Here is a 21,423-nt window from a genome sequence, read left to right on the forward strand (position 1 = left end):
GTAGTCCAGGAGAGCAAAATCTATGTTCGTCTTGGATGAGGCAACCAAAGGAATTAGTCAGTTCAACCACAGGGCAATGAGCATCCATAGGGCTGGAAATATCATCGCAATGCGACAAAGTCAGAAGTTTTGTCGACGAGTCAAAGGTGAGACTAGAGTTCTCGCCAGCTATTATATAGAAGTAAGAAACGCGCTTGCAGTATCCGGCCCAGGGGACGGTTCAGTAATGCCAGCGAGTCGATATACTACCACTGGAATTACCCGAAAATGGGCATGAGGTGACAAGCCTCAGGGTTTAAAGAAGAAAAAGCAACATGCACAAGTCTTGTGCAGAGAATTGTGGTGATGCCTCAACGTTTTCGCTCTTCAGAAATCCTGAATACCGGTCTCGCCCTGGAGTCTCTCCCGAGCAACCTCACCGCGAACACCATCAACCACCCACTCGGGATCCTCCTCTTCGAAGTATTTTTCTTGCTGTTCAGTCCAATCGTCATAATCCTCGTTCTCATCGACATTTGTGTAGTCAAAGTCGGCATCATCGCCTCGCATGAATCGTAGCCCCATCTCCCACTGCCAAGCCTTTTCGCCCTCTTCTTTACTGGCGGGGATATCGTCGCGATCCTCGGCAAGGATCTCGCCGTTCGGGCCACGCGTGTAGCTCAGCATTGCGTTAGGATCTGGATGTGCAAGCGCGTCGATTTTTGCCTCGGAACGTAACAGATCTGCCTGTAGAACACCCGAGAACCCCTTCGCGCGTCCCTGCGCTTCTCTTTCTTGCGGTGTTTGAAATCGGCGAATGAGGCGATCGTACAACAAGGGGTCTAGAAAAGTGATTCAGTATGAGTTAGCTTGACACATCGATCTTCGCTGTGGTCTCTTCGCGCTGGCGCCCGTTTCAAACAGTCACAGGCTCAGGCTTCGACTTGGCAGCAAGGAAAGAGCAAGCGGACCGGCTAGCTCGAGATCCGCCGAAAAGTACTCTGGGTGCAAGTCCAGGTACTTCTTTCGACGGTTCTTGACTTTGATTGAGGGGTGATGCACGTCCTCGGAGGCATCTTGGCTTGACTCGAATCCTGTATTCATGGGGAAATGTGGCATCTTGGGGTGGTTTCAGAGTGGTGGGGAGGATGTGAAGTAGGGAACGCGGAAGTGGGCGGCAAAAGCACTTCTTTCTGCCACTTCGGAGGTCTTTTTTCTCCCGCATTTTTGATATGCTTTTGAGCTGAGCTTGTAAGTCCTCGCGTGCATTGAACCTGTTTAAAGATTACCCGGTCATGTTGAGACAGTACTGAAGCTTGTAAATCGAGCTCAATCGGATGCTAACACGCCCCCTGCAGTTGTGCTTTGCCAAGGGCTGATATTCCGCGCGAGCTGCCCGCAGACCCCCAGATAGAGAAAGAGTGGAAATCGAAATCATGTCGTCTGTCGAAGATTTCCTGGCACGAGCCGATTTCAAGCGGCTTGGCTCGGGCATTGCATTGCTATGTCTTCTGGCCTTTTACTCCCCAGTGATGGTGTTGGTGCTGTCCCCGGTCTACGGTTCTTTGCCATCGCATATCTTCCATAGCTATGGAGTGGCCATCTTCGCCGGAGCTGGATGGTTCTTGAAGGACCAAATTCAAAAGCGTATTGGTCGTCTCGCTGCGATTATTCTGCCTGTCCTGGCTTTTTGGACCCCGACTCTGCAGTACTTCATTATGCAGCAAAGTTCCAAGCTGGGCAACCCGGCTGGCCCAGTCATCACTGAGCTCTTCGGTTATTATCCGCTAGTGATGCTCACTGTGGCTGTCGCCGGAAAGCAAATTCAATTTGCCCTTCACCTTGAATCGCAGGGTGATATAGCCGCGGAGCATGTGCCCCTGCTGGGTTCGTACGTCGTGTATTCGATCGGCGAACACTTCGCTAAGGCTGTTCTCTCCCATGCCATTGGCTTCACCATTGTCTTCTCCCGCGCAGGCCTGCAATTTCTCATTGCGGTTCTCTACGCTGCCGTTATTCCGTCCAAGCTATTGGTCCTGGCCATCCCGTCTCTGCTTTTCTCAATCACCTCTGATGTTCATCTGGGTGGCATCAGCGGTGTTAACTCTGCGCTCAAGCACGAGGGATATACTCTGTTGACACGGCAAGAGTCTTACACCGGATATATCTCTGTCTTGGAGAACAATCACGACGGATTCAGAGTGATGCGATGTGATCACAGCCTCCTCGGTGGACAATGGACCAAATCATCGCCAGGTTACCACCCAGAGGTGGAGGACCCTATTTATGCAGTCTTTGCTATGCTTGAGGCTGTTCGCCTGGTCGAGCCAGACCACGGCAGCGAGCGCGTTGATGCGAACAGCAAGGCACTGGTCATGTAAGGGTTGTATACCAAAGACGTTAGGTTGATATATAGCTGACAACTAATAGTGGCCTTGGGGTTGGCACGACTCCCGCTGCACTGATGAAGCATGGCATCGACACTACCGTGGTTGAAATTGACCCTGTCGTGCATAAGCTTGCCACTCAGTACTTCAACCTCCCATCTAACCATCTTCCCGTTATCGAAGACGCCACCAAGTTTGTTGAGCGTGCGCAAAAGTTGCCGTCCCAGTACGATTATATCATCCATGATGTCTTCACCGGTGGTGCTGAGCCTGCGGAGCTGTTCACGATGGAATTTCTGAAAGGCTTGAGCTCTTTGCTGAGAGATGACGGTGTCATTGCGATTGTGAGTGTCAAGCTAATCGATTTGTTAAAAATCAGCTATTATCTGTTTACTGACAAGTTTCCCCTTAGAACTATGCTGGTGATCTTGAGCTCTACCCAACCGGCCTGATTGCTCGCACCATCCAGGCCGTCTTCCCGACTTGCCGCATCTTCCGCGAAGATGCGCCGAGCGAGGACAACGAAAACAACAATTTCACCAACATGGTATTCTTCTGTAAGAAGAATTCTTCCCCTCTACAGTTCCGAGAGCCTGTGCCTTCGGACTTCTTACGCAGCAAGACTCGTGAGAACTATCTCCTCCCGAAGCATGAGCTCGACCCCGTCATTTTTGCGACAATTCCCAAGAAAGGAAGACACGTCCTCGTTGCAAAGGAGGCCCGGAGATTGCACAAGTTCCAGGACCGCGGGGCTCTGGAACACTGGGAAATCATGCGGAAGGTTATTCCCGATGCTGTTTGGGAGAACTGGTGATCTCTTGACCGACCGCTACGACGAAGAGGCGTCTCTTTTTTTTTTTCTTTGTATTTGTATATCAGCTTGCAAGTCCAGGCCATGAGCATAAGAAGGAACAGCACTTCATTGGTGAGCTGAAGGGTGATATGCGATCACCAACACATGCAGAACACCGACTTTATCTGCTTAGTAGCGCAAGGACTGGGCCATTGCTAAGTCTGTAGCACACATGAAATTTAATAATACTATTTATTGAACCTGCTGGTCGCGATGTATTAGTCAACTCCAATACAAACAATAGAGTTGGATTTATTCCATTGCATTTATTAGTGTAATCAACCCAAATGATTATATCGAGGTCAAGCCCGAGAGGAGGCCGAAGCTCAGCGTACAAGTGATAGTGATGCAGGCTTGTAAGAGAAAGATTAGCAAATATCATACCAGCTGACGCTCAGAAGTAGTTCGTAGATCCGGATTCTTTGAAAGCCCTTGGAAACAATTATCTGGCATTTGACGAAGGAATCTACTCACAAAGGATACCTGAGGAAACGGGTGGTCCAGCATTGGCATGAGTCAAATACGCTCATAGGATTCACTAATTTCAGATCCTCCCTGGTTCACATGGACTCGACATGTTGAATCAGAAAGACAATCCATATTGGTATCATTATCTAACACCCCGCAAAAAGCCAGAAATCTCTCACTAGGGAAAAAGGAAAATTTATGCACAGGCCGTTGCCGTCCTCAAATACTCGCCCTCAGCGTGGAAAAGGCTGACCACAAGGTCTGGGCTCGACGGTCCACAATATGTACGCTCAGAGAACTAGAATACAGTCCAAGATGGAAGAGACAAGACGGGATGATCAAGAGGACGGGCTGCCTCGAGGACTACTGTTGGGCTTCTTCACGAGACCAGCGAAGAAGCTTGCCAGGGCCTGGTTGTGAGCCTTCTCATCGGCAGGATTCGTTGGGTTTCCATCTTTCCTTTGAGCTCTGCTAGCTTCGCGATCCTAATCAGGGACATGTTAGTAACAGAATTGAGATGCCTGGCATGAATGTCAGCGTAGGGACTTACCCGAAGCTTCTTCAACATATCGTCAGCGTCAACCTGGATACCGCCCATGTTGAATTGAACAGGGCCAATGTGCTCGTTGACCTTTCCCTCGTCGTCAATGGGAGATCTTTCCAGTTGCGGAGGGGCGTTCACAACATGCTTGACATCCTCGAGTTGGAGCTTCTCCAGGTGTACAAGTTGTTCAGAAAGGAAGGATTGCATGTCGGACGTTTCGATTTCAATGCTATTTCCATTTCCGGTACTATTGGGGTGGGCGATACTAGGATCGCGCTTGGGGTCTTTGATGGTCTGCTCGAACACCATTACGGCACTGGTACCATCATCGGCTTTCTCCTCTTGATGACCGGCATCTGCGGGCTGTTCGAGCGGTTCAGGGGCATCCTGGATTTCAATGGACCAGGCGGTAGAAACGCCTTCCATGTCGAATCCTTCTCGAATAATGCGGATTTTGCCCCAGGAGTCCCAGTTGGCGGGGACGAAAATCTTGTCCCGATCGATGACATTATGTTTTAATGATTGCCGCTTCAGAAGAGAGTGTATACCCAACGAGGAGTGAATCAGTCCCTGGAGAGAGCTTGCAAGAAAAGGTGTAGTATAAATGAGCGATGCGCCGTCTGTTAAATTTAGAGACTTTCCACCGATGATCGAAAAGAGAAAACTCACGCTTTAGCAAGATTGTCCGCAAGAATTGCAAAATGAAGTCAAATTCCTCTTCGTGCCACCCGTGCTCTTTTTCCAGTTTCTCAATCTTGTCGGCCTACCGATTTATTTTGTTAGCAAAGCTTCTCTAATATTGTGCTTCTCCTCAGATCAACATACGCCTTGACAAACAACACACATCGGGATTCCCAAGCCCTCATCCCACTCGCCAGGCCCCAGAGGTATTGTGACTGAACCACTGGAATTTGACATGCCCGTGGTAGTTCCGGAGCTGGCATCGACGCCTCTTTTGCGGTCACGCCACTCTGTCATGGTTTCCTCCATTATGATTTTTGTGTCATCATCAAGAGAAACAAGGACGGATCGGAGAAGGCGAACCCATTCTCTCAGTCGACGAACCCAGGTCCATGGGTCGGACCAGTCCAAAAGAATGACAACGAGCGTTTCAGGCACAGATTGAGGGGTCAGGAGAGGTTTGAGAAGCGGCGCAAAGGAGAGAGAGGGTTCGGACAGGAGATAGGCCGAGACACGCGCCAGTGTATCTTGAACAGAATAAGAGAATTAGTCTTGTTTGATATGGAGGTGAGCGACATGGGCATGGTACCTTCTTGATCTGCATCAAGCACGTCTCGGTATGTGTAGCCCAACGCAAACTGGTTCGCAATTGGGGGAGCCTTCCCCTTTCGCTTCTCATTCACTAAGCCAGGATCGGCGGACGTATCTGCAGAGAAAGTTTCCAGGAATTCTCTCTGGCTTTCCGGTGTGCCCCCTAAGCGCAAAGAATCAGTCTCATACGGTCAGGAATAAAGCGGGACAAGTCCAAGCCTCGGAAGGAATGTTCTCTCCATAAACGATAGATCAAACACCAACCTAGAATCAAAAGGTTCTTCTCTGGCAAACGTTTTCCATTGGCGACGCCATCTAGCAGTGACGACCAGATATTCTTCTTTGAGCCGTCCTTACTGGTAGGTCGGCTGTTGGCACCGGGGGCCTTAGTGCCGCGAGTTGGACTGGAGGACATCGTCTGATCTAGTCCCACCATGCCTTAAAAGGCATGCACCATTCCAAGCACTCGGATCAAAAGACAGAAAATACCGCAGGAGGCTGTGGCGTGCGGAAGTGCCGTATCGGAGATCGTGGTGGAGGGGAGGTTGGAACCAAAGTCGCGCGCGGTCAGGGGAATCTGGAGAAAAGCGGGCGGAGATGGAGGTAGCTACAACTGGGCCGCGGGAAGGCAAAAAGCTTCGCAGGCAGCCGACACCAGGTGCGGAAGCTTTGTATCCAACGACGTCACGGAAGATAGAGCAGGGGGCTTGTTTCGGGGTTGAGTAAACAATTGGCGATTTTACGGTTCCGCAGATGCTCCGGGTGGGACCCTTCCTCTTCCCAGCTTCTTCCTTCCGCCCTCCCCGACCCCGACCTTGCATCCGCAATATCGCCATGAACCAAATCCGCCAGCTCCAGGCGCTCAACAAGCGTGAGCTCGAGAATGCTGTGTAAGTGCTGGTTTTCTTTACTCCGCTCTGTCTATTTGGTCTTGAATCCTCTCCGCTAATCCGCTTGCACTTTATCCAGACCCCCGGAGGCGTCCTGGCATGCAGACTACCGGGACACCGCATACATCTACATCGGCGGCCTTCCTTTCGATCTCTCAGAGGGCGATATCGTGACGATCTTTTCGCAATATGGAGAGCCTGTCCATGTGAACCTTGCGCGCGACAAGGAAACAGGCAAAAGCCGCGGGTTTGCGTGGCTCAAATATGAGGACCAGCGCAGCACAGACCTCGCAGTCGACAACCTCGGAGGTGCAACAGTCCTAGGACGCATGTTGCGGGTCGACCATGCACGGTACAAGCGACGCGACGACGAGGAAGAAGGAGACAATGTTGGTAAAATCATGGGCGATGTAGCGCCTCCGAACAACAGAACGGACGAGGACAGAGATCGACACGGCCGCAGGAAGAGAAACGATAAAGAAGAACCGCGGCCTATGCTGAAGGAAGAAAGAGAGCTGGAGGAGCTCATTCAGAATCACGACGAGGAAGATCCAATGAAGGAATTCCTCATTGAAGAGAAGAAGGAAGAGATTGTACTCGCCCTGGAGAAGTACAAAAACGACAAGAGATCCTCCCGGCGACGGGATAGTAGCAGAGAGAAATCCAGCCGACACCACCGCCGTCATCGAACGAGGTCTCGCGAACGTAGACATCGGGATGATCGTTCTCAGGGTGAAGAGAGAACATCTCGGCGCCGGTCTACAGAACGAGAACAACGATCACGGAGAGATAGGTCCACGGAGAGGATCGAACCGTCAAGGAGGGACAGGAACCGGTCCAAGGATATGTCTCGATCTCCTGACTCTCGAAGACGTCGGAGTGACCGAGAGCGAGACGACCGCGGCGATCGAGACCGACGCGATCGTCGCCGCTGAATGTTGGGAGTATTCGTTCCTACCATTACCGTATGGCTCGCATCATATCAAACACAGTGCATGAAATGGCGGTTTTTATTTACAATGACTGGTTTGGCTATTGCAGTCCATACATCCGCTACACATTGATCGATTCTGGCAGTTAGATCACCATGACAGGTATGGTTCAGCCGCCGAGATAACGTTTCCAACCATCACGCATGCAGTATCGCTTTCCCTCGTCACCATCTCGAAGGATGAACTTCTCCCAGCGTCCATCCCTGCCAGATCCAATCACTAAAATGGTCTGATCATCCATCCAGCCGATGATACCTTTCTGAGGTCGTCCCACTGGGGAACCAGATGGCAGATAGGATGACCCAGGGCCAGCCTCCTCACCGATCTCAAAATGTGCACTGGCACAAGAATACACGTCTGAAAATACCCGTGGAAGCAAAGGCAGTTTACCCAGAATGCCCCATTTTTGATTTGTCCCTTCTTCCGTTGCGGAAACCGGAGATTGACTTCGGTGCCGTGCGATATGGTGCGGATGGGGTACGTCGAAGATATGAAGGGTGGACTTGTCGGATGTTACTGCCAGCAGGGTATTAGATGGAGAAAATGAAAGCGAAAATATTATTGCATGATCCACCCCACGACGTAGCTCTGCCAGTTTCGTGCAGTTGGCCGAAGAGAATATGCGGATCAAGGTCCCCTAATAGAAATGTCAGTAACCGTCGATTTAGAAGGACAAGGGATCTTACAGCTTCGCTTGCAGTCGCGAGAATCTCTCCATCGGGACTTAAGGCCATGGCTCGAAGAGGTGAGCTATGAGCAGGTATAATGCTAATATTGCCTGTCTCCAGCTCTATGACCTGCACTTGTCCTGGTGATCGGCCGGGGAAAGCGAGCAGTTTCCGTCCCAAGCAGGCTAGTCCCAACGGGTTATCTGATGTCTCAAAGACCGACAGCTTCTGAGGCGGCGTAGAAAATGCGAATACATGGATGCTGTTCAGAAGCGCGACAACGATTCGAGATTTGGAGAGACGGACGCCGAGGACGGACGTGCGGAACTCGAGGGTGATAGCAGCTTTTTGTTTTGCATCATCCCAGATGACTAGCTAAAAGGAAGACAACGTTTAGTTTCGGGTCTGATTTATGCTGGTTTTGTGAAGTGAAGAATTTAAGCACACCTTGTTCTGTGGAAATTTGGGGTTTCGTCCTCCGCCAACAATAGCCAGGTAGTTGGACTGGCCCAGCATTTCCACCACCCCGATGCCTGCATTGAAGTCTGCATGGAAACCAGGATTGCATGAGTACGATGCTTGTCCGCACCTAGAATATCTCCTTCAAGCTTACCTCGAGACACCTTTAGCTCACAAGGGTTGGTATTGAAGACTAGATGGCTGTTGTCTTAGCTCGGCTCTCCCTCGCCTTCAAGCACCTAGGCAGCTCCACCGCCTAACATAGCACACCTACCACAAAATCCAGTGTCCAGTCCCACAGAGAAACAGCTGCTGTCATTATTGAAGGCTGCTGAAAGCGAATATGGCCCGAGGGATTCATCGATGACTTGGCGGGTATTCATGGTCGCGGAGCATGACGTGGGTCAAGCACGCTTGGACCGGGGTCGATCCGGGGAGGTTCAGTGGTCAGGAAATGCGGGGAACTTCAAGTGGAAGATAGTCGCGGGTTGTCCAACCATCTGTATCCCATTGAATTGCAGAAGTCAGCGTCTAGCAGAGTGCGAGGTGGCGCAGATCAACATGGTGCAAGGCGGATCGGCGATAAGAGGGAAATGCGGGCGAAGCTCAGGGATCCACGGTTGGTGCCCCAGGCCATAACCCCCGTTACCTAATCCTCCGGCGGCCAGGAGCGACCCACCGAACATTCAACCCCTGAGTGCTGGCCGGGGAACCTCCAAAGAGAGAGGTTGGAGAGCAGAATTGGCAATCAAGAGCGGGCATTGTAGATTTAGACGCAATTTTGCTTCATCGATCGGGAAACCACTGCCATTGAGCCCACGAGTGGAGTTTCCAGAAGCCGTGGAGGAGCAAGTAGAGGAGTAGAGCTGGAGAAGAGCAACGTCCCGTGATTGGCCCGTGGTGAGGGAAAGGGGGAGAAACGAACTGTCTTTCCTCCCCCCCTACTCTCTCCGTTCTCCAGAACGAACCTCAGGAGAGTTTCACCCTCACTCTCATCTTTGCTGATTCCTTGCTGCGTGGAATCTCCTTCTTTGCATCTTGTTTCCTTTCTTTTCCCTTTCATAGCCCACCATGTCGTCGGCTCTCAACGCGGTATGTTCCCCTTTATTTGTTTCCCCCTCCCCAAGCAGCTCCTGCCCCATACTTCCCGAAAAAAATGTCACCGGAGCTAACTCTTGTCCCCGTTGTGGGCAGATCAAGATTCGCCGCAAGAAGAATGTCAAGAAGGGAATTCAGTTTTGTCTGATGGTTTGCGGTGCCAGCGGAACTGGTAAGCTCGAGTGCGGCCCCAGACCTTGCCAATTGTCATTAACCATGATTGCGACTCAGGGCGCACCACTTTTGTGAACACCCTTTGCGGCAAGCAAGTGCTGGAGGGAAAGGATGCCGACGATGCAGAGCATGCCCACATTGAGGAGGGCGTCCGCATCAAGCCCGTCACAGTCGGTGAGTGGACCATCATCTCCCCAGCCGACCAACAAACCTTCCGTCGCGTAAAGACCCGGCCAAGACTGACTTCTCGGATACCACAGAGCTCGAGCTGGATGAGGAGGGCACCCGGATCTCCCTGACCATCGTCGATACCCCCGGTTTCGGTGACCAGATTGACAACGAGGCGAGGCATGTTCAACTCTCCCATATCTAATCAGCCCCGTTTCAAAACGAGCGCGGATCGACCCCCGCTAACACCCCCTAAACAGCTTTGGCGAGATTGTTGGCTACCTTGAGCGCCAATACGATGACATTCTTGCGGAGGAGTCGCGAATCAAGCGTAATCCCCGTTTCAGGGACAACCGTGTGCACGTGCTGCTGTACTTCATCACACCCACCGGTCACGGCCTTCGCGAACTTGACATTGAATTGATGAAGCGTCTGTCTCCTCGTGTCAACGTCATTCCCGTCATCGGAAAGGCGGATTCCCTTACTCCTGCCGAACTGGCCGAGTCGAAGAAGCTGATTATGGAGGATATTGAGCACTATCGCATTCCCGTCTACAACTTCCCCTACGATATTGAGGAGGATGATGAAGACACTGTGGAGGAGAACGCTGAACTGCGTGGACTGATGCCCTTCGCCATTGTTGGCTCCGAGGACTTCGTCGAGATCGATAACCGGAAAGTGCGCGCCCGACAGTATCCGTGGGGTGTAGTCGAGGTTGAGAACCCCCGACACTCCGACTTCCTGGCAATCCGCAGCGCTCTGCTCCACAGCCACTTGGCAGACCTGAAGGAAATCACTCACGACTTCCTTTATGAAAACTACCGTACCGAGAAGCTCAGCAAGAGCGTGGATGGTGCTGTATCGTATGTCATTCCTTCGACCCTCTTGTGGCTAATCACGAAATGCATCATACTAATAAATCAAACAGCGGCCAAGATTCCAGCATGAACCCCGAGGACCTTGCCTCTCAGTCTGTCCGCCTCAAGGAGGAGCAGCTCCGCCGCGAGGAGGAGAAGCTGCGCGAAATCGAACTCAAGGTGCAGCGCGAGATCGCCGAGAAGCGGCAGGAGCTATTGGCTCGCGAAAGCCAGCTCAGAGAGATCGAGGCCCGCATGGCGCGCGAGGCCAGCCAGGGCAATGTCAGCGAAGCCAATGGAGAGGCCTAGATATACCCTATCGACGATGCGGCTCATTCAGCGGGGCGCCGGTTCGCAATGTGATACCGTTTGTGCCATCATCATGGACTTCGCGGCACGAAGTTGGTTTCTGTTTATGGGGATAATATTGACTGTTTATTCACGTTAATAGCTTTTTTTTTCTTCTTTTGCTTCCTTTTTTTACCTGGTGTCTCTACGGAGATGGACAAGATCCCAACATAGAATGCAACCCTCCGGTTTTCGATGACGGGCAACAATTTCCCTTCCTGCTTCTCGATGGAAGAAAGAGCACGTGTCAACAGATGGGGATTTTCTTGCTGTCCCTGCGTTACCCTCCTCGATGCCAATCTGCTGTTTCTATGTTCCCGCTGCTTCTATGTTTCCCTCAAGCTCGGCCCAGAGACATAAACAGTCTCCTCGCCCCCTTCATTGTTCTCTTTAATTGCTCGATTTGCCCCGGGGAGCTTCTATTTTTGCATATCCTTTTTTTATTCCCTGTCCACTCCCTCTCCTCCCATGTCCCCGGGCTTTCTCATCCTGTTTTCGTCCCTGGCACCTTGTCCAAAGTCCGCAGCGCAGCAAGATTCCCTCTTCTCTTTTGTGTTTCGTGTTTGTCGTCCATGTCTTGTGTCTATCCTTTTCCGCTGTCTTCCTAGCCCGATAGTAAATGAGGAAGAAAAAGTATCTTGGCCTCTTGTCTCTCCTTGTTTAAGTCTGTTGCTGTAAAAAAAGACTCATCGTAGGGTGTACTTCACCGAATTTCTAAATTGAACTCAAGTCTGGATCTCCAATTGATTTTTAGACTTATGATGAAAGGGCGTTCGTTGTCTGATGATATATGTATTCCATTTACCACATGTATTCTAGAATGCTAGAACTTCAAATGGTTGTTACAGGTCTCTACCATGGCAAAAGCGCATTCGAAGCATTCCACATCAATAGTATTGGAACGTAGGGAAGATTCCTCGAATTCAACAGTACAGGAAATAAAGGGCAAAAGATAGAAAAATAGAAAATGAAAAAAAGCTAAAGACGAGGTTCAAAACATGGTCATCACTTCGCAGGCCATGCGGAGGAACAAAAGAAGAAACAAGAAAAGAAAGGGTGAAATAAAGTCAATAGAAAATTTTAAGATCGGCAATCGAAAGACGCACGATGAAAGCGGTGCAACTGGGAGTGTGGAAAACAAGGCAAGCAAACACGCAAGAAGTGGTATTTTGCGATCCATTGTACACACAGAAACGAGATGGCATGAAAAACCTCAAAGTTTTATGTGGGGAAATAGAAAAAAAAGTGGAGGTGGGAGGAGAGTTCTTGAATCGGACATGCGAGAAGTCACAAGACGTACTGACATGAATAGGAAGGTAGGAGGATGGGGTAGGAGGAGATGGTGCGAGGAACTGATGCTGTATGTCGTTGCAGACCAGGAGAACAGGTTTGGGGTGGCCCTTGATCATCTTTGACGCTCGTAGATTGCCACGGGCAACACTCCCGCGACACTGGACTGTCGACTTGTACAAGCTCCAAGGCATATAGAAGACCTTTCGAAGCTGGACGGGAGAGGGCGGGAGATATAGTGGAGGATAGTTAGCGGGTGGGTTGGTGATGGGGTTGGAAATTGCCATGCATCCAAAGACCAATCAAATTTGCTGGGGCTTGTTCCAGAAATCTAGACTTGCGACAACATCCTCTCCCGACTCATCTTCATAGGCATAGATGATCTCCCGTGTGGAAGAATGGAGCATTCGAATGTTCTTTCCGGTCATGATGTGAATCAATTCACTTGTCTCAACATGACGGATTTCGATGAAATTAGGCTCAAATGCGAGAATGTATGGATAGGAGAGAGCAAAAGCGTTCGGATTGCCCTCCCAGGATATTTTCCAGTCTGGACGAGCCCGCCAGCCATTGCGGTTGACGAAGAATGAGAAATCGCTGTAATTCAAAAGGAATTCTCCATTCATTCGTTCGATGTGAATCGGCTTGACATTTTCTTTCCGGGCAACAAAGTCAAGAGAGGTATCGGCTTGATCGAGCAGAGATTGGGTCTCGGTGGTTTCCAAGCTGACGACCTCAAAGCCACGGGCACAACCGACACAAAGCGTCGACCGTAGGAAGTGGATCGAAGAAGATTCGGCAGGAATGTAGTACTCCTTGAATGGTTTGAGAGTTTCTTGGCCACTTTGGAACATCTTACTTACGGCCGACTTCTTCTTCCCCTTCGCCAGGTTGTCCATTGGTTCGTAGACCTTGATGGTACTCGACAGAGCGGATGTCTTGACAGAGCATACCAGGTGTCGACCGAGACCAATTCCTGCCTTGAAGAAGTTTGCATGGCCTTGAATCTTCTTTGGACGCTTGGCAACAGCGTTCTGACCCTCTCCTATCTCAAGAGCCTCAATTGGATATGACGATAGTGTTTTGTTTGCCAAAACCAGAAGTAATTGGTACTCCTCCAAAGTGTCGATTTGAGTAACCTGACTAGCCTCCAAGACTCTTCTCGGCTTGGCGGATTTGTCCTTAGGCCATCGCTCGGATAAGTAGATTCCACTGTCAGTGCCATAGACCAACTTCCGTCCGCCATCTAGATAGTTGTTAATATGCAAAAACTAAATTAATCACCCGAAAGAAAGTAGCTAACTTACCAACAGGGACACAGCAATTGACACGGTTGATAGCAGAAAAGAAGCTTTCGCAAAGGACTGTCTTGTTATAGAAGTTGCTATTTCGTTCCCATAGCTTCCGTTGTTGTTCCTCGACCATTTCAATAAACTTGCGTCGCTGAGTTGGGGAGGTGGCATAGAGGGTCTGCTCGTAGCCTCCTTTACCAAGATGTCGGAATGTGATCGGAAGCTGTCCGTCTTTTGCGGGAGGAGGATTGGGAGCCACTTTGTTGGACAATAGACTGGAAGAAGGACGCTTCGAAATTCCCAAGCGCGGAATCACCTCGTCCATCTGAGCAATCACCAAAAGTTCCAGGGGAATTGGCTTCTTGTAGACACGGTACTCTTCGCGTTTATTCACCACTTTGATACGAACTAAGAGCACTGCGTGATCGAAGAGGTAGGCAGTCACTTCGGAGCTTTCAGCGGTGGTCTTCTTGAATGCCATCTTCGTGAGCATTTGTCGATTCTCCTCCGTGAGCTTCAGATCCACATAGTCACCGGGATTGAATTTCAATGCAGCATTTAGCTGCACCAAGTTGAAATGATTCTCAGCCTTTCCACTTTCTGTGTTGACACGCGACAAGAAATTTTTGATGAGCTTAACTGCCTTCGGGATATCCTCCTTGTCAGGATTGTCATCAGCAGTGTGTTTTAGGACGGATTCAAGCAGCAATGGGTATCGGGCAAGCCGAGTTGTAGGTTTCGTAAGATAACCGTTCAGCTCTAGTTTCCGGGATTCTTTGAGACGTTCGGTGTCTTCAACGAACTTGGCAAAGCCCGGATTTGACGCCTTCTCCTTTTCAAACTCGTACTTGCCGTAGAGCTGGTTGGCACCGTACTTGATAAAAGGGTCGAACCGTGGCACATGCTGGAGGAAAATATCACCAACGGTCTTAACAACATGACTTTCTTTTTGTCGAGTGTTCAGGGCTTCACAAAGGCCACTGTTGACCTTCAGCACCTCCAAACAGTTTCCAAACACCGTCCGAATGAACTTCTCTCGCCGGTGCTCCGGGATGGGAGAGTGAGTATTAGTGCCTGCCGCGCGTAACGGTCGCATCCAGAAATCCCGTAGGTACTCCAAATCCTTGACGAAATCTCGCTCCGTGTACATGATCTCAAAGATGATCTCCTGTCTCTTCTTCTCGCGGTCATCCACAGCCTCCGAAATTTCCTTTGGAACCATGTTGATCCACAGCTTTTGATTGTCATTATCTTCATCGTCGTCGATGTGAAGGCTGCCCTTAGATCCAGACGTTCTCAGAACCGGCTGAGGCTTCAGATTCAAGCGTGCTTGCTGTTCCAATCGTCGCGGACAGGCAATGGAGTAGCAGAGGCTGTCCCGGGTGCAAGTAGGAGAGTAGCATTCAGTCAGGAGAGTGAAAACGCCATTGACCTCCGAGGTAAGCGTCTCCTCGCCCATGGTTTCCTTGAATTGATAGACCTCGCCAGGGGCATCTCGAAGGCGATGATCATAGGTGACATCGTGGAAAAATTTCTGGGCATCTAGGGCACGACCCAACAATAGTGCGAGATTTCGGTCATTTGTTCGAATAATGTTGGCGATCAAATCCACGGCATCAGAGCCCGAAAAGGCATTCTGGTAAGATAGCCCGTTCTTTTGGCGTTCACCGAGCGAGATCTTCTCTCGGAAAACATCGGCAACACGCGCAAGGAGAGCAGGGTATACAACAGGCACCTTGCGGCGCGAATCGCTAGACACAAGTGTCGATTGACCGTTAGATTTCTGTGTTGCTTGACTTTGAACACTCATAGTGCGGTCAGGAGCAATAGTCGATGCCATAGACATGGTACGAGATCGCTGAGAAGTCTCGCTGGGCGGGCGGGGCTTGGCGTAGCTTTCGGCCGCGTTGGCAGGCATGGAGTCGAATCTTTGTGGTATAACCTGTTCATGCCCGGACGGGGGCCTGGGAGCCGGGATATGTCTCCCGCTGTTCATAATGCGGGCATGGTTTACATCCGCCGCATAGGTGGTCATCGACATGGCTCGCTCGTTGAAATGCCTTTCTGGAAGCGGTCGTCCAAGCTGCGTCATCGTCGTGGCGCCTGGATAGTATTGCTGCTGCCGCACGGTTGCAGAAGATCCGTGGTTGAAAGTGCTATGTGGAGGCATTTGGTTGTGATAGGATGGCAATTTTGCCATTGATTGTGATCTGTTCGGATCGGAATTCAAGGCAGGGGGAGGCATTGGAGGTGCTGGCCGGCCTAAATCGCGTGGATCTGGGTACTGGGGCGGCGGACCGGGTCTATCCAGGCGTTGGGGTTGGGGGTAGGCGGAGCGCCCCGCTCGAGGAGGGTACTGTCGCAGAGATGGTGGATGCGAAGACATTGTCGCGGCTCCCCCGGCTGGGTTATATGCCTGGTATTGACCTGAAGGTGGCGGTGGAGGGTAACCATTTGGAGGTGCAGAGGGCGGTGGTCCGTAGCCGTTGACAACAGGTTGGCGAGTTGGCGGCGGCGGCATCCTCTGAAATTGGGGCTGGACCGTGTGCGACGACATAGTATGGGCACGGCCCTGGGAGAACGGAACTGTCTGTGAGGTCATGGTTTGGGAGCGTCCCGGGGGTGGTGTGCTGCCAAAGATGTCCGAGTATGCAGCATCTCGCTGCTCGGACGAGGCCGGTCCACCATAAGGCCGGTAATTCCGGTTACGCTGACTCCCCAGGTCTGCCATGTTCATAAGCTCCGCGATCGACAGGAAGGAGCGAGGTCGTTAGGTATGAAGAGAGGTTGCTATGCCGGAAGTCGGAAGAGGGATCAAAAAGGGGTGGGGGTGAGTGAGGGGGGTATCCGAGTCGATCGTGGAGAGCGTGCACGGCGTCGCAAGAGGTTTGTTCAGAATCGTGGGCAACGAGAGGAAAGGAAGAATGAAAGAAGCGATCCCGCGGGAACCAGTTCTGGAAAGTCGAAAGAATAATCGTTTATGTGCCAAAGCCGATCTCGATATAACCCAAGTTCCCCTCCGGGTGACCTTTTGGGGGGGGGGGGGTTAGCGGGTTCAAAAGTCGTAACCGAGCGCTAGGAGCCGTGAGCGCAACAAAGTCAGGGCTCCTTGCCAGTTCATACCCTCAGCATTCCTCCGAAAGAGAAGAGCACCAAGAGCTGACAAGGGTGGAGGGGGGTAGGGAGGTGGGAGGGGGGGAGGCGTGAATGTTGAAAATGCAATAGACTTGGGGGGACCAGGAGACGAGGAACGAGGATGAGGCGAGGTGACGGGCTGCCCGGTATTGGCGGTAATCCAGTGACCACACCGGGGAGCCACTGCGACGGAAACTCTGTGAGGGGGTTGCCTGGGGGCGGTACGGTATGGTCACCGAGGGGAAGCGCGGTACTGCGCTACGGCGGGCCAAGTGATCCGCTGCAACACCAGGAGAGCGCGGGCCTTTCCAACCTCTCCCGTCAGTCTGCCAGTCTCGCCTTGACGAGCTCTCTCATCTATCATTCAGATCTCACCATTCTACCGACTCTCGGGTCTTCCTTCATAATGGCAGACAGCGAACTGGCGCCTAAATTTGCGCCGTTCTTTTCCTTTGTAAGTGCGCTGAGCTTCCAGTTCCAAGGTATACTGCTAATGTGCTCTACAATTAGGCCGGCATTGCAGCTGCAGTAAGTCAACTCAGAATGTCAACACCGGATACCATATTGTACTAACCACTTGCACTTGAAGATGGTCTTTGGCGGTATGTTGGCCCACTGGCTGGGATGGTGGACTTGGGGAATCGGACACCTATAGCTGACAACGTCACAGCGGGAGGAGCGGCCTACGGAACAGCCAAGTCGGGCATCGGGATCGCGGGCGTGGGCACCTTCAGACCGGATCTGATCATGAAAGTGAGATCCAGAGAGTTCCTGTCGTCCTGAGCTGGACATGTCAGGTTGCTGATCAACTTGCTCCTCCAGTCCCTTATTCCCGTCGTCATGTCCGGTATCATCGCAGTTTACGGTCTCGTTGTTTCCGTGCTCATCGCAGGAGCCGTCAACCCGAGCTCGACACAGAGTTTGTACACGTATGTCAGACCCGCGGAGGAAAGTGTGGATGTCTTGAGGGTCGGTGGGCTGACAAAGGGATCACAGAGGATTCATGCATCTTGCAGCTGGCCTTTCCGTTGGCCTTTCAGGTATCGCTGCAGGATATACTATTGGAGTTGTTGGTGACGCGGTAAGAATTCCTTTGCCTGCAATGTGTCAACGACATGCTCGTCTAACGGGCTCTTACAGGGTGTTCGGGCTTACATGCAACAATCTCGCGTCTATGTCGGCATGATTTTGATTCTGATCTTCGGAGAAGTTCTCGGTCTTTATGGGTAAGTAAACGGGCACATATGACCACCGAGGGGTTGAAAAGCACATTGTTAACATGGACACCAGCTTGATTGTCGGCCTGATCTTGAACTCGAAGTCTTGAGCGCGCTCTTTCTGTTTACCACTGCTACTACGCACTCGCTTTCTGGCGCATATTCCACCCCCATTTTCTTGACTCGGAGATTCTTCACTTGGCCACTCCTACTTGTTGATGCTGGCCCAAGGCCTTTGATTGATAAGGCAGACATTTGGAAATTGAGATCTGGGCTGCCCCCGCGCCATCGAATGGTCTCTTGTTATTGTGTTGTTTTCGGGATGTATTATAAGGGGTCTTGTTTCGCATATAGACTCTGTTCGAATGGAACCACTTACGGGCCTGTAGCCCCATGATAATTTCAATTCATTGCTTTAGTTTGATATCAACCAGCCCGGACTCCGTAACGTCACGACTGGCAAAAAATTAGGAAGATAAAAACGCGAACTCAACTGGGGCCATACGGCTCAAATCCCAGGATTGCTTTTTACAGATTCCAAATGGTCGATATAATTTCGCGTGTTCAGAGTTAATGAATGGGTATGTTCAAACTAAAACAAAAGTATGTACTGATTAATTCGTAATCGTAGCATGGATAAAGTTGCTATGTCATGCACATGTCTTCCAAATCAGCCGAAAGGGGCAGAAGCGCAATGAAGAGCAAGGAGCAAGTAAATCCACAGCCATTATATCAAGACAGATTTCCGCCAAGGCGCAATGCATCTGAAATCATTTGCAATCCCGATAGTTAAGAGGCGATGCTGTCGTTATCGAGGATGAAGAGATAAGGAGAGCGGATATCAAACGGAGAATAGCCCGGAGGGGCCCTTGGACGAGACATTTTCCAGCATTGGATGGAAAGCCAGGTTTTGAGACAATAAATCACTGGTATGTCGTGCAAAAGTGAGTTGACGTGAAAGGGATAGTTGCTAAGACTAAACCTTGAACGGATAGGCCAGACTAGCAATTGCCACATCCACATGGGACATTCAAATCCCAAAGAGCCTTCTCGATGGCTCCAATCAACGAAAGGACGAGATCTACAGGCGGAAAGCCCCTTTTGACTGGCGGGGAGAATTGATGGTTGAAGCCAGAGGGAGAGAGCCGTAGTTCCTATAGCGGAATATAGATTTGTGGGAAGACGGTTGTTGAAACAAGCCATATTCGTAACGAGAATCACTCGTTCCTCAAAAATCACTGAAGAGAGCTTCATATTTCTTTTTCAGATCGTCGGTGTAGATGTTCTGGTTTCGATGATCGGAGTCCGGATAGTCCTCGAAGTTACCAGTGTCCGCCGGGTGTGATACTCGCGGAACAATTGGACCCTTAACGCGTCGATAAAACAGATCATCCCAAATCACATCTTGAAAGAAAGGGTGTGCCTTCACTCGCGCCGAACCACCAGAGATATAGCCCAGCCGTTCTGTCGGGCTTGTTTTGCAGAGCAGTGAGACAATATTCTGTGCTGCTGCAGGCATATTTGGGGGGAAGCGCAGCCGACCCTCCACAATTTGCTCATAGATTCGCATCGGATTTTGATCCCAGAAAGGAGGTTGCCCGACCAAGAATTCATAAATGAGAATCCCAAGTGCCCACCAGTCGACCGCAAGTCCATGACCACTGTTATGGATGACCTCCGGAGCCAGGTACTCTGGGGTTCCGCAGAGGGTATAGGTTTCACGATTACCAACTTGTTTTGCAAATCCGAAGTCCACCAATTTAATATGACCATCGGCGTCGAGTAGAATGTTTTCCGGTTTGAGATCACGGTAGGCTACCCCTTGAACATCATGTAGATACTCAATTGTCATTGTGATCTCCGCCGCATAGAACCTTGACGTTGCTTCATCGAACCGTCGTGCTCGTCGAAGATAACTGAAGATCTCACCTCCGGGGCAATATTCCAACTAAGCCTAATTAGCGTTCCGCAGGAACCCGGAGACATTAGAGTCTCTAGGAATTCGACCAGGAGGCTCCTACCAGCATGTACAAGCATTGTTCATCCGAAAATGAAGCGACAAGGGTCGTGATGAAAGGATGTCCGACGACTGCAGCAAGTGTCTTGCGCTCGTTGCGCACATGTTCGACCTGCTTGAGCTTGATGACTATCCCATGGGGAAAACTGTAGGTTAGCCCAAGAAGGTAGGCCGTTGAGACATAGCAGGCCATTCGTACCATCAGCCTTGCGCAGAATCTTCAGCGCATACACTTTGTTCTTATCCTGCTGATCCTTCAACCGTGCAAGCCATACTCGAGCGAATGTGCCTAGCGCAAAGAGAAACGGTCAGAAATGGCTGCGCAACATGAGAAAGAGAAATTGAGAATTTGTACCGGTTCCAAGGGTCTTGGTCAGGTGAAAGTCATTTACATGTAGGTATCTTGAGGAGACACAAAGTTGTTTCTCATCCTGGCGCTTGGTGATGAGGAATGGGTTCGCGGCTCGTTGCGGAGAGTGACGAATAGACGGGAGAAAGTGTTTCTCTCGCTCGTTGGGATCTTTGGAGCGCATGTTACTGGCTCTAGAGGCTGCAGGGCTTTCCTGTACCTCACTTGGGTTCGATTGCTTGAGAGTTCCGGTCGCCATTGGAATAGCAAGAGAGCATATCTCTTGCTGCGGCGTGGTGAAACGGGAAAAAAAAGCGTTCAAAGCCCGCCCGGTTAGCGCGCCACCAATCGCATCGACCACCCAGCTGAGATCCGGGGGGTTTCAGGCCAAAACAAGATACATCTGCTAAGAGAATCCCCAGTGAAGACGGGGAGTTGACCAGCAAGCGCGGGGCAGAGAGAGGTGAAAGGAAGTTCTGCCAGCTCTGACGTATCTTATGGGGCGGGGCTGAACGGATAGACGATTACGGTGATAAACCGGAATGGTCAGCGGGCTTACTGGCTGCCTGGAGCGCCTTTGGGATCGAAGCCGGCACTGTAAAAAGCCTAAGCGACACAGGGCGATTAACCTCCTTGAGGCTGTCTTGTGTGACTTTCAACCTTCATTACTGGTAGAAGTAAATGGTGGCCTTTCACAATCGAAGTAGATGCTTGATGTCAGCAACCGAATCAAGTCAGAGAACCCTGGACTTTGGCGGTTATGTCGTTTGAGGATTTTAGTTTCTACGTACTACCAATGAATGTGCTATCTGTTTAGCAAAAAAGGGGTTGAATCACTCGATAGTTCTGGTTAAATTCCCAGTAAACACGTGAACAGTAAAAGGTATATCAATCCTGTCTATGGTCTCAACAAGTTAAGTCACTTGGAAGGTCTAAACAACAAATAGAGAGAAACAGAAATAAAGG

General features: G+C 50.7%; 9 protein-coding genes across 9 annotated transcripts; 4 read left to right on the forward strand and 5 right to left on the reverse strand.

Annotated features, from left to right (window-relative positions):
• Positions 1–366: 366 nt before the first annotated feature.
• Positions 367–1,098, reverse strand: N7462_003868 (uncharacterized protein; the record flags this gene model as incomplete). Its single annotated transcript, XM_057075594.1, has 2 exons — positions 367–821; positions 951–1,098. 2 exons carry the CDS (start codon positions 1,096–1,098, stop codon positions 367–369), a joined length of 603 nt encoding a protein of 200 aa, XP_056935099.1.
• A 317-nt stretch (positions 1,099–1,415) lies between these two features.
• N7462_003869 (spermidine synthase) lies at positions 1,416–3,180 on the forward strand (the record flags this gene model as incomplete). Its single annotated transcript, XM_057075595.1, has 3 exons — positions 1,416–2,356; positions 2,410–2,710; positions 2,779–3,180. 3 exons carry the CDS (start codon positions 1,416–1,418, stop codon positions 3,178–3,180), a joined length of 1,644 nt encoding a protein of 547 aa, XP_056935100.1.
• Positions 3,181–4,025: 845 nt separating this feature from the next.
• N7462_003870 (dynein family protein) lies at positions 4,026–5,939 on the reverse strand (the record flags this gene model as incomplete). Its single annotated transcript, XM_057075596.1, has 6 exons — positions 4,026–4,172; positions 4,238–4,851; positions 4,901–4,994; positions 5,057–5,439; positions 5,502–5,666; positions 5,768–5,939. 6 exons carry the CDS (start codon positions 5,937–5,939, stop codon positions 4,026–4,028), a joined length of 1,575 nt encoding a protein of 524 aa, XP_056935101.1.
• A 398-nt stretch (positions 5,940–6,337) lies between these two features.
• Positions 6,338–7,328, forward strand: N7462_003871 (IST3 family RNA-binding protein; the record flags this gene model as incomplete). Its single annotated transcript, XM_057075597.1, has 2 exons — positions 6,338–6,393; positions 6,473–7,328. The coding sequence occupies 2 exons, from the start codon at positions 6,338–6,340 to the stop codon at positions 7,326–7,328; spliced, it is 912 nt and encodes a 303-aa protein (XP_056935102.1).
• Positions 7,329–7,494: 166 nt separating this feature from the next.
• N7462_003872 (phosphatidylinositol-3,5-bisphosphate binding protein HSV2) lies at positions 7,495–8,895 on the reverse strand (the record flags this gene model as incomplete). Its single annotated transcript, XM_057075598.1, has 4 exons — positions 7,495–8,022; positions 8,072–8,428; positions 8,501–8,642; positions 8,783–8,895. The coding sequence occupies 4 exons, from the start codon at positions 8,893–8,895 to the stop codon at positions 7,495–7,497; spliced, it is 1,140 nt and encodes a 379-aa protein (XP_056935103.1).
• Positions 8,896–9,583: 688 nt separating this feature from the next.
• Positions 9,584–11,118, forward strand: aspA (uncharacterized protein; the record flags this gene model as incomplete). The annotated part of the gene is made up of 6 exons (XM_057075599.1): positions 9,584–9,604; positions 9,707–9,782; positions 9,842–9,958; positions 10,012–10,136; positions 10,223–10,815; positions 10,881–11,118. The coding sequence occupies 6 exons, from the start codon at positions 9,584–9,586 to the stop codon at positions 11,116–11,118; spliced, it is 1,170 nt and encodes a 389-aa protein (XP_056935104.1).
• A 1,631-nt stretch (positions 11,119–12,749) lies between these two features.
• rom2 (putative Rho guanyl nucleotide exchange factor (Rom2)) lies at positions 12,750–16,470 on the reverse strand (the record flags this gene model as incomplete). The annotated part of the gene is made up of 2 exons (XM_057075600.1): positions 12,750–13,693; positions 13,755–16,470. 2 exons carry the CDS (start codon positions 16,468–16,470, stop codon positions 12,750–12,752), a joined length of 3,660 nt encoding a protein of 1,219 aa, XP_056935105.1.
• An 810-nt stretch (positions 16,471–17,280) lies between these two features.
• N7462_003875 (V-type proton ATPase proteolipid subunit) lies at positions 17,281–18,201 on the forward strand (the record flags this gene model as incomplete). The annotated part of the gene is made up of 8 exons (XM_057075601.1): positions 17,281–17,328; positions 17,385–17,402; positions 17,464–17,476; positions 17,545–17,627; positions 17,697–17,803; positions 17,871–17,955; positions 18,015–18,100; positions 18,165–18,201. The coding sequence occupies 8 exons, from the start codon at positions 17,281–17,283 to the stop codon at positions 18,199–18,201; spliced, it is 477 nt and encodes a 158-aa protein (XP_056935106.1).
• A 1,118-nt stretch (positions 18,202–19,319) lies between these two features.
• N7462_003876 (cAMP-dependent protein kinase) lies at positions 19,320–20,716 on the reverse strand (the record flags this gene model as incomplete). The annotated part of the gene is made up of 4 exons (XM_057075602.1): positions 19,320–20,039; positions 20,113–20,237; positions 20,308–20,397; positions 20,464–20,716. 4 exons carry the CDS (start codon positions 20,714–20,716, stop codon positions 19,320–19,322), a joined length of 1,188 nt encoding a protein of 395 aa, XP_056935107.1.
• Positions 20,717–21,423: the final 707 nt, after the last annotated feature.

Source organism: Penicillium macrosclerotiorum (genome assembly GCF_028827735.1).
Source record: "Penicillium macrosclerotiorum strain IBT 26536 chromosome Unknown utg000003l_segment0_segment0, whole genome shotgun sequence".
NCBI lineage: Eukaryota > Fungi > Ascomycota > Eurotiomycetes > Eurotiales > Aspergillaceae > Penicillium > Penicillium macrosclerotiorum.